The sequence below is a fragment of the Candoia aspera genome, chromosome 7, assembly GCF_035149785.1.
Source record: "Candoia aspera isolate rCanAsp1 chromosome 7, rCanAsp1.hap2, whole genome shotgun sequence".
Lineage (NCBI taxonomy): Eukaryota > Metazoa > Chordata > Lepidosauria > Squamata > Boidae > Candoia > Candoia aspera.
The window spans coordinates 58381078-58394428 of NC_086159.1; the positions used below are offsets into that span (position 1 = coordinate 58381078).

The 13351-nt window shown below is 36.1% G+C and overlaps 1 protein-coding gene across 3 annotated transcripts in view; it reads left to right on the forward strand.

Annotated features, from left to right (window-relative positions):
* The window catches only part of CPED1 (cadherin like and PC-esterase domain containing 1), a 110449-nt gene that overhangs the window by 91228 nt on the left and 5870 nt on the right, over positions 1-13351 (forward strand). For all 3 annotated transcript variants that reach the window (XM_063309534.1, XM_063309536.1, XM_063309535.1), the window contains 5 exons: positions 1379-1496; positions 3696-3832; positions 9455-9675; positions 10502-10603; positions 12638-12725. In XM_063309534.1, coding sequence (XP_063165604.1) covers positions 1379-1496; positions 3696-3832; positions 9455-9675; positions 10502-10603; positions 12638-12725 — 666 coding nt within the window. The remainder of the gene's footprint in view (positions 1-1378; positions 1497-3695; positions 3833-9454; positions 9676-10501; positions 10604-12637; positions 12726-13351) is intronic.

Consider the following 13351-nt stretch of genomic DNA (forward strand, 5'->3'; position numbering starts at 1 on the left):
TTGTCTCAGCCCACAGAAAGGGGATGGCATGGGAAACATTTCAGAAGGAACCCTCCCTAGTTTTCTGGAGAGTAAATGGAAGTAGGGGGCAGGGAGAAATTCAGTCTTGCAAGATTCTGTTAATGTAACCTTACAATAAAGATAGAACTAGTACTCCTGGGTGTGCTTTTTGTCTGGACTACCTCACAGGTTTAACATTTCCACCCCACCTATTCAAAAAGAGACCAACAATTGTAGAATTGAAAGTGTGTCACATGTTTGCATTTGTTATCATTCTATGCCTTTGGTCATAATTTTGCTGGGATATTGGAAAAATTGAAATGTGACTGTGGGGGTGGGATGCAGACAAAGATCATTTGGAAAAACTCCCTGGGTAGTCTAGTACAGGAAGAACAGATTAAAAATCTCTATGCCAATTCTGGTTACATTTGCTTTTCATTTGCTCTATTGAATTAATGGCTTTCTTCAAGTGGAGCTAATCCATCTGCTGAGAATTTATATTTCTTTGCAATTAGATACTTGTTTTACTTTTTATGAGCTCATTCTCACTAATTTTATTAGTATATTTTTCGTAGTGCATTTGATCATCACAGCTTGGTTATGTATGAAAATAAACATGGACTGACTAAACAGAATGTTGAAATGACTTCATGAGGAATGCAGATCTCCCCCTAAGCACGATTAGTTGCAGATGGTAAATTTATTTTTTCCTGATTGAATGAAATTGTGTTACGTAGTCACAGCTGAAAAGTGCAAAGAATAATACTGCTTTTTATAATCTTCAGATATAACTAACATATCAGGCTGCTTGGAAGCTTCAGTTAGTGGCCTCTGTTGAAGCATGCAGTGACATTCTTTGTGGCCTACCACTGCTTAGGGGCTGTAAATAAATAATGCTGGTTTCTTTGCCTATTCATTTAGTATATTACATTGGCATTCCACCTTTCTTCCAAGGAACTTCAGCAAGCATTAAATGTTGTGTGACTAAATTATCGTTGCCTGTGATATCCTCACCCATGTTTTTGTTTGCCTACCATCCTTAGCCAAATAGATGTTGGAGCTTTTATACTGATTGAGTAATTAAAAAAAACCCTGTTTTTTCCCCATTTCAGAGAAGATTCTTCCCAAACCTCCCACAAAAATGCTGGATATTCAGCCTGCATCTTCTTCTTACAAAACATGTACTCAGCTTCTGAATAGGGGTGTGAAAAAATTGGCAATCCAAGAAAAGTACATTCTGAGGAATTAGTAAAAATATGTCTTCTTCCTCCCTTGTCTTATCTGTTCTCTTCAGTTATGCTTACATTGCCCATTAGAGTTCATATGTGATAGTACATATGTTGTGTATTGATAGTTGTGTTTTGACATTTTAATTCAGGATTGTGGTTCAGTCATTCATCCTGAAGAGTCCTGTGGTTTGCAGCCTCTCTCTGCTGAATACCTGTCAACCGTTTCCCAACCACAGTTGAAGACATGTGAAATGGGGGATGTAAAAGGTATGTTCTTAATATATTTTCTGCATATTCAGAAATATTTTTGCATTCTTACAAGCATGAAGATTCTTTTCTGTCTGCCACTGGGAGTCAGTTATGCTTTAAACAAGAAGAAAAAGTTCCAGCTTCATTCACTGATCATGAGCTAAGAAAGATAATTTTTTGCCAAGGAAGGTCAGAATTAATTCTGTGTTCCTTTCAAGAAACATTTTTTTTTTAATCCGATTAATCGTGTCTGATTCTCGGAGACTGCCTGGACAAGTTCCTGCAGTTTTCTTGGCAAGGTTTTTCAGAAGTGGTTTGCCATTGCCTCCTTCCTAAGGCTGAGAGAGAGTGACTGGCCCAAGGTCACCCAGCTGGCTTTGTGCCTAAGGCAGGACTAGAACTCACAGTCTCTCAGTTTCTAGCCTGATGCCTTAACCACTACACCAAACTGGCTCTCCTGCAAGAAATAAATATTGCCAATACCAAACAAGTTTATTTTCCTATACAGTTCCTTACAAACTGGAAATCAGTTAGATTATGCACAATGGAATAGTTATGAGGAAATACGCAAAGTTTATTAAAGAATATCAGTTTATGTAAAGATTGCCTTTAAGTGATCTTAATGAATGTGTGAGAGCTAAAATGTGTCAAAGGTGGGACTACGCATGCTCATTCTATCCCATTTACCCCTGCCTCCCCAGATCCAATCTATTTCTAACACCTACAAGCAAGAATGTCAAATGTTATATACAGTATATCTGTACTTGCTTTCATGAGAACACAACTGTAACTTTCTTCCAACTGAAAAGCAAGAGCTGAGGGAGACCATGGGATGGGACAGATGAGACACAAAGTATACGGTCGGGACCGGCATGTACCATCTTCAATACCCAGTGGTTCTCATCTGTTCAAGAAAAAAAGGTTTTCTTAATAACTCAAGTAGTTGACAGATGAAAAAGAAAGATGGCAGCATACCTATCGTCCATATACATGATTTTGTATATGATGCAAAAGCTGTTAAATAAATGCTATAAAGTTTATTTTTTCCTTTCATTTGATGCTATCTTATATTTTCCAAAAATATATATGAAAGGGGGGTGTGTGTGTGTGTTTATAATACAAATTTTGGGAAACACAGTGGTCAAATTATTATCCTAAGTAATCTCAAAAAGAAAAGTCTTAACAATAGACCCTAAATTGTTAAAGCATCTTCTGCTTTAAATTGTGGATTAATTAATAATTGCTAAAATAATTTATTTACTGTAGAGAAAGGAATTTTAGCTCAGTGGCAGAGCACAAGCCATGCGTTTTGGGAATAATGACATCAGTCTGTTGCAGCAACAGCTAAAAAAGAAGAGGTAGCAAAACTGTTGGTAACTTTTAGTTAAAACCCCTGAAGTGCTGTTAGTCAGTACATGGAGACAGAATTGATACTATCAGCTGGAGAAGTGATGCGTTGTGATTAGTGTGCTGGACTAGGAATGGAAAAATTCAGATCTGAGTCTGCAGTGACATCTGTGTAGTGTCCTTGGGACTGTTGTTCTATCCAATAATTGTTTGAATCCATTTTGGAGATCTTTGGAAGAAGGGAAAGATGCAAATTTAAATTAGTAACATTTCTATGTCAAGCAAAAAGGTGGTCATCCTAACCTTTGTTTATAATACTCCTGATGCAGATATACATATAAATGTGTCTTTCTTAATAGGATTCCCCTCATGAATGCTGGTCCTTCTGCTCAATACATTCATTTCATTATGGGAGCATTTTTTCCAAATTCTGTTGTTCCCTGCTGCTGAGGAAACATAGGAGCAGTTTACCCATGTATGCATACATGTCATTTAATCATTCAAGAATTCATGACTCAGAAAAATTGATAAATGTATTAATTGGCTCCATTATAAACACTGATTGTGAGCCTGTATCTTCACAGTAATGTAAAATGTTCTGTAATGTAAGTTTTAGTTCAGTGACTTAGGCAAAATATATGATATTCTTGCTTCAGTCGCTGAAGGACATGTGTTTCAATGTGAAGTATCCAGTAGATTTGTTTTGTTTTCTTATGAGTCCTCCATTTGGGCTCATTTTTATTGCCTTTTATTATTGGGTCAAGAGGAAGTAAGATAACTTTGGTTTCTAGACATAAATGTCTGCCCAATTTATTTGTGCTCAACACATTCCAGATAGAGATGTAAGAATTATTATCATCTGCTTTCTAGGACAGTGGATTGTTCCTTGCCTTAGTTGTTCTGATAATAGAACTTGTGATTGGAGGCAGATAACATGGCAGCCAAGAAATTGTCAGTACCCTGTTCTGAATAAACCAGAACTCCAAAAGTGTATAGAAAATAAAAAGGTAAGTCACAAGGTTGGTAGAAAAGGTCTATAAGAAAAGGACAATTAATTTATCTGTTCATTTAAGCTATTGTCTATGTGTTTTTTAAAAGCCAAAATACTGAATTATTGATGTATTAATAGTTCTTCCGTTGTAATTTGTATTACAGTGGAAGAACTAACATTATTCTTTCTTAAATACATCATAATAATTTTAAATAGCTTTTCACTTGGCAGCATTGAAATTTTGCATTAAATGGTCCAAATAATATCTTACGGTATTGATTTGTTTCAGTTGATGAAATGCTGTATATTAATGTTAGAAATTAATATGTTTTGCATGAATTCTGTTTCTTCTGCTGGTTGTGTAATGCATGGCTTTTCTTCTGCTGACCAAACTTATGAAGTCTTCCTTCACGTTCTTGTGCAGGCCTCAGGTGGACCTCACTTTTCTTACCTTGAAGATTCTAAGATGGCTGCTTGGAAAAGCAATGTCTCCTTAATAGGCATGGTGTGACTGTCTAACATCTGGCTGAGATGTGTGGTGCAGGTACAGCTGTCTGCTAATACAAATTTTCAAAAGTAAATGCTACATTGCGAATGTTGCAGTGTGTTATACAACTTAAGAACAAATACTTAGAAACAACCCCAATACTAAGCTGCATGAGTTAATGAATGTCTAAAATATTCACCTATATATGGATGCATGAACTTCTTTAACACACATATACATTTTATTTCAGACTAGGCAACCTGGTGTCATCCAGATTGTTTGGACTATAGCTCCCAGAATTCCCAATGTTCCATGGCAGGAATTAAAACCTAAAACATCTGTTGGGTACCATGTTTCTTAATTTGCCTTATATCAGTGTTTCCAACCTCAGCAACTTTAAGATGTGCAGATTTCAACTCCCAGAATTCCTCAGCCAGCATTCTGGGAGTTGAAGTCCATACATCTTATAGTTGCTGAGGTTGAGAAACACTGCTTTATATAATGGCACTGTGAAAGATGTTCTGGAATACAGGGAGCCAAATAGTAATTGGTTCCAATAGAGCCAAAAAGAAAGGTTGAGTGTCTTATCTTCCCCGCTGATATAGCCGAACAGAATTTGACAGCAAATATCTATCATTCCTTTTCTGCTCCTGCCTTATTTAGCATGTAATTCTTCAATTCCATCTGTGGCCATCCATTTTTTCTCTAGCTTAGGGAAACTGAAATCTGGACTAATTTTATTTCTGCCATAATTTCACCTTGCAAAATAATTTATCTAGACAGAATGGTTCGACTCTATTTTAAAACAATATGAAGTCCTTATTTGTGGCAGATTTGTCTGTTTATTCTTATTTAGCCTTGGTTAAAAGGTAAGGATATTTTAATTCCTTTAATAAACAAAATAAATTTATAAATAAGACAGAAACACAAAAACAATCAGAAAAACAACAAAAACATCCAATGTACACACACACACAAAAAGTTCACCTCAATTTTTAAACACATCATTAAGTCTTGACCACACAGAATAATATTGTTTTGTCTTTCCATTCCACTGAGAGCCAGCCCATAAACAGAAAGCAAACAAATATCTGAACTATCTAGAATTGTAAAGCTGGAGCTGTGCTGTCTTTCCAGCTTTGAAGAGTAATATTTTTTGTTCCTTACCATGCTCAATAAATCTATATTTTTTCATACAGTGATATATTTCAAATTTTTGATATATAACTGAGGAGTTTACTCACATCTTTAAAGCAGACAAATGTGGAGTCAGGCAGTGCTGAAATTGAATAAATATTTTTGTAACATATTAACATATTTATGGGCATTAAACCAAAATGGTGAAATTGTGGGACAACCTGTAAGCCATGAGTTAATTCCCCCTTACCCATTTCACAGTTGTGACTGAATAAGGGTGACAGCCTTTTAAGATACTCCTGGGCTCTCTATAAATATAAGATGAAATCTTTTGTTGAGTTAGTTTCATCTTATGATCATAAGAAACACATCTAATATTTAAGTCTTGTACTTACTGACTTATTAATATGAATATTCCAACCTTTTAGTTTAGTTTAATTACTTGCCAATAATTAAAATCTGTCTTAGCAGTACTCTTTAGTTGTTTATAAAAAATATATTATAGACTTAGAATCACCCAAAACAAATTCCAGCACTGACAAACTTGGGAGTTAAATTGGATATTTTAGTGGGATATATTGCCTTTTTACAATTTTAAGCAATCCAATTCTTCCTTGCAATAACTTAAATGGTATAAACATAGCTCTGCAATTTAAAACCAGTAATTGCTCCAGAGTATAAGTGTGAATAAGGGTTAAAATTATATTTTTGTTCCAACGTTTTGCAGATGTGCCTTGCAGCATTTAATGCAGGGACTACAATATTGCTATGGCTAAAAGTGGAGCTAAGACCTTGTCATGATATTGAAATGAATGGCTGTCCACAGGATGATTTGTGGGCAGGGTGTGTGTGATGAAACATGATATTGAGATACACACTCTGCGTCTTTTGAACTTGCAATTGTGACATCAGGCACAAGTATGTAAGAGGCAGAGTGGGTGTGACACACACTGCATTTTTGGCCATTTTGGTTAAATCTTCAGCTTCTGCAGATGTCAAACATAAATTTTCTAATTGTGTCAACTTTTTTTTTTACTTCTGTTCCATTGAGAAATGGAAGCAGTGCTATTCTTAAAGTTACTTCTCAGAAATGTTCACATAGAACTGTATCATCTATTAAATTATGCAAGGGGAAATGCCCAGCACTGGAGTAAATAATCTCTAAAGATATGATGGGACAAATGAACTCATTGTTTCCTTTTCCAACCTGGTACTTTTCAGATGTGTTGAACCACAACTCCCATTTTCCACAGTCACCATGACCATAGGGGTGGTAAGAGTTGTAGTCTGATACATCCAGAGAATATCAGGTTGAAGAAGGTTCTTTAATCTGGAGCACTCTGGCAAGATGGCGAAGAAAGTTAGAATATAATGTTGACAAGAACAGGTGATGCTCAAATGCTGCCGTTCCCCATAAAGCTTATGATGTAGTCCTGGAGATGCAGCTGCCCGAGAAATGCAAGTTCTATAACAACAAATATGTTGAGAATTGGATTGGTAGGGTATCTTAGCTTTGTGTTTCACTAATAGCCGTGGCTTGTCATTGCCTTCATTCTGACCTGCCTTTTCATTTCAGCAGTCAAGTTATTTCCATCGGGGCTAACTTGGGACCACCTGGGGTGGAGAAGTACACACAGATTGTCTGAGACATGAAAAACGGGTTATAAATCCCTAAAGCATTCTCTTACAGAGCCTATGGAGATTAATGATGTGTTAGCAAAGCTAATCAGTCATATACAAAGAATGAAGGAAATTTATGCTTGAAAAGGATTTATTCATTTTCTATCTAATACAGTATGTAAGAATTTATCTTTGAACCCTTTAATACAGTGAAGGGTATGAAGGGTATACTACATGATCTGTTAGACTGTACCACTTGGGAAAGAAAGTTTGAATGAACATGAGGAAAAAAAGAAACAAAAAGAATGGTTTAGTTTGTTTTCCTCTGTGTAACAAAACCTTTTATCAATTTCTAGTTAATTAACTTTGACCATAACAGTTCTGCTGCAGTGTAGTATTTTGATTGCCTAAAGGAACTTTTCAGGAAAAAAAGTTGAAATGGGGAATAGAATACTAAGTCATTATTTAAATGATGTATATGTTACATAATTACATTGTGTGAAAGGTGATGAAACACACATTTATTCAGTTTCACTCTTTAAAAAGCCCTTTTTATTTTAATAGTGTAATCAAATTCTCTCAGTAATGTATGATTGCAAACAGGCCATAGTAAAAAAAAAAAAGCAAGATTTATCCACCTATTAAAACAGGAACTTGCATATATTATTTTTTTCCACATGAAAATTCTGGGCTTAACAATATTTCAATTTCTTCCTTTTATGTGGTAAAGAAATGAATGTTATTGTAATTATATCACTTATTTTCATTTATGGTTCCTTCACATATTCTGGACATAATGTGTGTGTTTTTCCTGGTTTGGTCCTTGTAATAAAAAAAATCCCTCTATACTCACTAGATTCACATATCAAGTAATAACATTATTCTGCTTAATTCTGAGATTGGCCAACTTCAAGAAAGCCATCTTAGATGATAGTAAGGACTATATATGTGTTATAGCATTCAGTGGGATCTTCAATATTTAATATGTGCAACATGTTACTTGTCACATTCAGTTTCTTATCTGTAAATTGGGATCTGAAGTGTTTTAGCTCACATAAATGATTTTAAATGTTTTTAAGAAGTGCTAGGCAAAATAGTAGATACTGTTGTCTGGCCCTTTGCCACATATTCTTCTAGAAATAGCATTAGAGCCCCTTTTTTTAGAAAAAAACATCCCATTCCACTGCTATTTTTAGTCAATACCTTTATGTATTGGTATCCCCCTTTGGGGAAGTCCCCCTTTGGGGGTAGGTATCCCCCTTTGGGGAAGATGGGTGGTGACAGAAATTCGAAATATGAATAAATGAATGAATTTGGGATTTTCTAAAGGGGATTCAAAGGACCAAAGATGAGTTGGCAATAACCAATCTCCAGCCATTGGGATATAATTTAAAATATAACATGTAGAGTAGAGTTATCTTATTCCCAACCACTGCCTTTTTTCTGAACAAATACTCACACCCAGCCAGGCTAGATACTGGAAACCAAAAGAAAGCTGGGAGATAAGCCAGTGGATTATCACTGCTTTATATCTAACTGGAAGAGATTTGTGTCTGAAGTCATGGAATCCAAATATGTGTATCCATCTGTATCATAATAGGTACAATGATTGCAGAATCCACCTCACATTTTCCTAAACTAGAGAACTTCACTTTTATTTGAGCCATATGATGTAATTTCAAACTGGATAGGTATTAAGAACAATTTGCAATTACAAATGGCAGATCATGTATAAGTTTCAGCAATCCTTTTAGCCTTGATAAAATTAATACTAGAAAATACATATCTGGAAAACAGGCTTGCATATTTAAACTACAGGTAGTCCTTGATTAGCGACCACAACTGGGACCAGCAACTCAGTTCCTAAGCACTGCAGTCACTAAGCGGAAAATCACATGACCATAATGGGCTTACAACTTCACTTCCCCTTCCACTGTTAAGTGAAGCGCCACGGTCATTAAGTGAAACATCAAGTGACTGTGACTTAGGATTTTACTTCTGCCTTCACTATTAACTCTGCTTGTCCCAAGCCAGTTGCAAAGCACAGAAATGGTGATCCCATGACTGTGGGACTCTGCAACGGTTGTAAATGCTCACCGGTTGCAAAGCACCCAAATGGTGATTGTATGACTGCAGGACACTGTGACGGTCATAAATGCAAGGATTGGTCGCAAACCTTTTTTTTTTATACCATCTTAACCTCGAATGGTCGCTAAATGAGGCAATCAGTAAGTGAAGACTATCTGTACATTTATGACCCTGCATCATGCAAATTTCTGTAATTTATTTATGGTGCCTAATGCTAGTCAACCAACCAACATTAAACCAGAACTGCAGACTTAAGGTCTATTGAGTTCCACTGATCCATCAAATGTGTGGTTTTTACCTTTAAAGGTTCTTTTCATTGGTGATTCCACTAACAGAGGGATGATGTATTACCTGATAGAGAGAGTAAATGAGACCCTTCAAGAATGGCAAAAGGCGCATGGCATGAAGTTTTATCACAATGTGAACAATAGGAGCACCTTCATTAGTTATTCATATTATCCTCAGTTCTGGATCAGTGTCAGCCAAAGACCTACATTTGAAGAAGCTCTAGAGCAGCTGCTACTCAGGTATGATAGAACTGTTGGCAAGATGACCTTCCTTTTCCTGGCATTCAGGTATTTGATACCAGCATCCTGGCTAAAAGTTAATTCTATGTTCAGTTTCTTCCTTTGGGAGGTATTTACATCAGTTTCCCTACTACTACTCAGCAGATTGAGAATTCTGGGAGCTCTAATCCCAACACTTTTAGGAGAAACTACTACAATAGAAGCGCAGTAAGAGGTCTCAGTCTATCTCATATTTAACTGCATAGGTGTGCAGAACTTGCAGCCCTCCAGGTATTGATAGATGAAGATACCCAATACACCTACTGTAGACACCATGGTCAGTGGAAAGGGAAACTGAGACCTCTAGTATAGCAACAAATTTCCCAACTCTGTTGTAAAGAACTACATCTCATAGATTTTCATTTCTTCTTTACACTTCAAAGTTGCTCGTCAAAAAGTATTTTCTATTGCTGGGAATGTTAGTGTGCATTAAAACAGAAAATGTCTTAGAGGTCAGAATGCAATGTCCTAAAATACCAGTGGAATGTTAAATATCTTTAAACAACTTTGCTGGAATGACTTCCTTGCATCAGGCATGTGCTGCCTTTCTCAAATATATACATATAATTTATACAATGAAAAATGAGAACAAATAATAAATGTTTTAAGCTTAAAACATGTAGAACTATATTATCTAATGGAAAATGACATCAGTCTGTGCGGTTAAGGATGGTCAGTAGCCTTGACTGATGTATATTGCAATGTTGCTAAAATATAAATGCTGCCATCTGTTCAGATGCTAAGCAAAGTTTGTGGTTTAGGCTTTTTATTATTATTATTATTTCAGATCACAGCCACTGGAGAATACAGGCCAGACAATACTAGTTATTGGTGGAGTCCAATGGCTCAATTTCAGTCACTTGCATATTATTCAAAAAGTACTAAAGCGGTAAGTATTAATATTTCAGATTTTTTTAATTTTGTATTATAATGTGAAAAGCCATTAGTATCCCTAGTACTATTTCCAGTATGCTTTTCAATATGTTTAGTTCTTGTGCATACTCACAGACCTAGCATCTGCAACTTGTAGAGGTCCAGTTATTGGTGAACTACAATTCCCTACTATCCCAGCCAATATGACTAATAGTGAGGGATGCTGGGAGTTATTTAACAATACCTAAAGAAGGAATCCCCAACTTTTGTGATCTGATGGGCATACCTGAAAATTTGAGAATATGCTATGGATGTTCCTCCAAAAAGGCTGATGTGGGTAGGCTTGCTTATTCACAAAACAGCTACAATATATAGCCGCTTGGAAACCACTGATTACTAGAATGCTACTTGCTATACCCTTCCCTACTATTCTTCTTGACTGCTGCCTATATTTCATTTCATTTCATTGGACAAGTGAGCACACTTTCAAACAAAACAGCTGTTTACAGAGCCTGTTTGGATTCCAGAGATACTCTTGGAAATAAAGATGACACTGAAAGCTAGTGCTTTGCTTTGCAGCATTTAATTAAATTGTTTAAATTTAAAAAGTAAAAAGTCAGAGCAAATGCCAAGAAAAGTATCTGGAGGCATATTGGCATCTCACTAAAGGAGCCTGAGACTTGAGAAACACAGTTCATCATTCCCAATGACCTATACAAAGTTGGTACATTTACGTTCACTTTCTTTTGGTAGAGCACTTCTTATATCACTTTTTTTGTGATAAAATTAAACTAGTAATCTAAATATGAAATGTAAAAACCAGCTCCACAAAAATGTCTCCTTGAAGAGGAAAAAAGCGGGTCAGGCAAGGAGGATATTTTTCTTGCATCTGAGTCCAAAGCTTCCTACATCTATTTCATTTATTGGGCCAGTTAATTGGAATAAACTGGATACCCACCAAAATGTTCATAAGGTTCCTTTAATAGCATACACAATTGAATGCAACTGTTCATCCAAATATACAGCTCACTGAAACAAATGCAGTGTGGATAGACCACAAGTCCACTGGGACACACATTGGGCTTTTGCAGTTCCTGACCACCTAGCAACAGGCTTGTGAAAACCAGCAAATACTGTAGATCTCCTTCCTCAGACAGAGAGCTTCTAACTTGATGGAGCTGTTTTTGTGAACAGCTGTGGGAGAACTTTTTGAAGCACTTTGCTTGACTAGAAGGTCTCATAGGAAGAGAATTGGAATGGCATGCCCCTGAGGGCTGAACTCACTCTCCCTTCTTTAATCTTATACGGAGCAAAATGGGTGGAAATTGCGTTTTCAAGCAGTTCCTTAGCTCAGTTACATGTGTGACACTTTCTGCTGCCAGTGCTACAGAGCAGTGCAAAACATAGTGCTTGTTCCTGTCTTGGCTTACACATCAATTCTTTGGCATGTGGAGTTACCAATTTTCTGGTTAGGTGAATGACCTGCATTCTTTCTGACTCTGAGGATTTAGAAAATATAAAATAGCTTCCATTTCAACTTGAGGGCCAATTCACTTTTCCATCTCTTTCAGATTGCTGACCATTGATATCTTATAGCTTGTTTTTGTGAATTACCTCTTACTGTAATCATTCCTCTCCAATTGCCTGCAAAATTTAATCTTGAACCTGATAAAATATAAAATAAACCGGCATAAGAAAGCCATCCCTCAAAATACGTTCTTACTAATATGATTTAACTAAAAATATCTTAAACTGATAACTGTGGAGTCATCAGCCTTGAATTATAACTCAAGGATGGTGTCTCCATAGTTATCAACCTAACATATTTTTGGTTAAATTATATTAGTATTATATGAGAAGACCACTGTTACCTTCAGTTTTCACTTGGTGTTCAAATTACCAATCTGAAGATTAAGTTAAAAGTCAAAATTTTAAATGAAATGTCATTTTGTAGAACCTGAAAGTTATATCGATGAGAATTTCTTAAAATACTACACCTACGCAAATCTAAAAATAAAATATATCTATGTTTTTGTCACTTGTTCTGTAGAATGAATCTCTCAAATATAATGATAGTGATAAAATCCCTGGGAATGGGCTTTCATCTGCCAGTGGATGGAGTGCACACTTTGTCACCAGTAAGTTACACTTTGTTCATAGTCTGTTAAAATTAATTGTTCCTTTAAACAGTAATTTTCTTTTGTTTGGCATCCTGATCTGAAGAATTGCACTGATTCTGTAATGTGCAATGACATAAATAATAACAACGTAACTATCACCTCTTCAAGGCTGGCAAGGTCAAGAAACAGAAGCAGCAGGGATTCCAAGAATGTTCTTTATTGTTGTAGGCTAGAATAACAAAATCTTGAAAGCCTGTCAGAGTTTCAGTCTACTCCATCTTATGCCAAGCAAAATCAAGGCACAGCTATTCTGAGTTTCTTTCTCGTGTTTTCTACTTTCTCAGGACTGAGTAGACTTTTCTTGTCTCTTAACAATTCATTGCTCCCTTCCCCATTCCCAATGCCTGATCCACATTCTTTCAAAACTATAATGTTCATGATAATAAAAATATAAAATTATATTAAGATGGAGCAAAATATTCCCCCTACCCAAAGCAAAACACAGCATTATCCCACTACTCCCCAAGTACCCTCTGGAAGAGCTCTTTTAACCAGCTTCCAAAAGGCTACCAAGGGCAGAAAGTACACCTTAAGGGGAAGGCTATTCCACAGAAAAGGCTGCTCATGGAAAAACAACTTTGGGC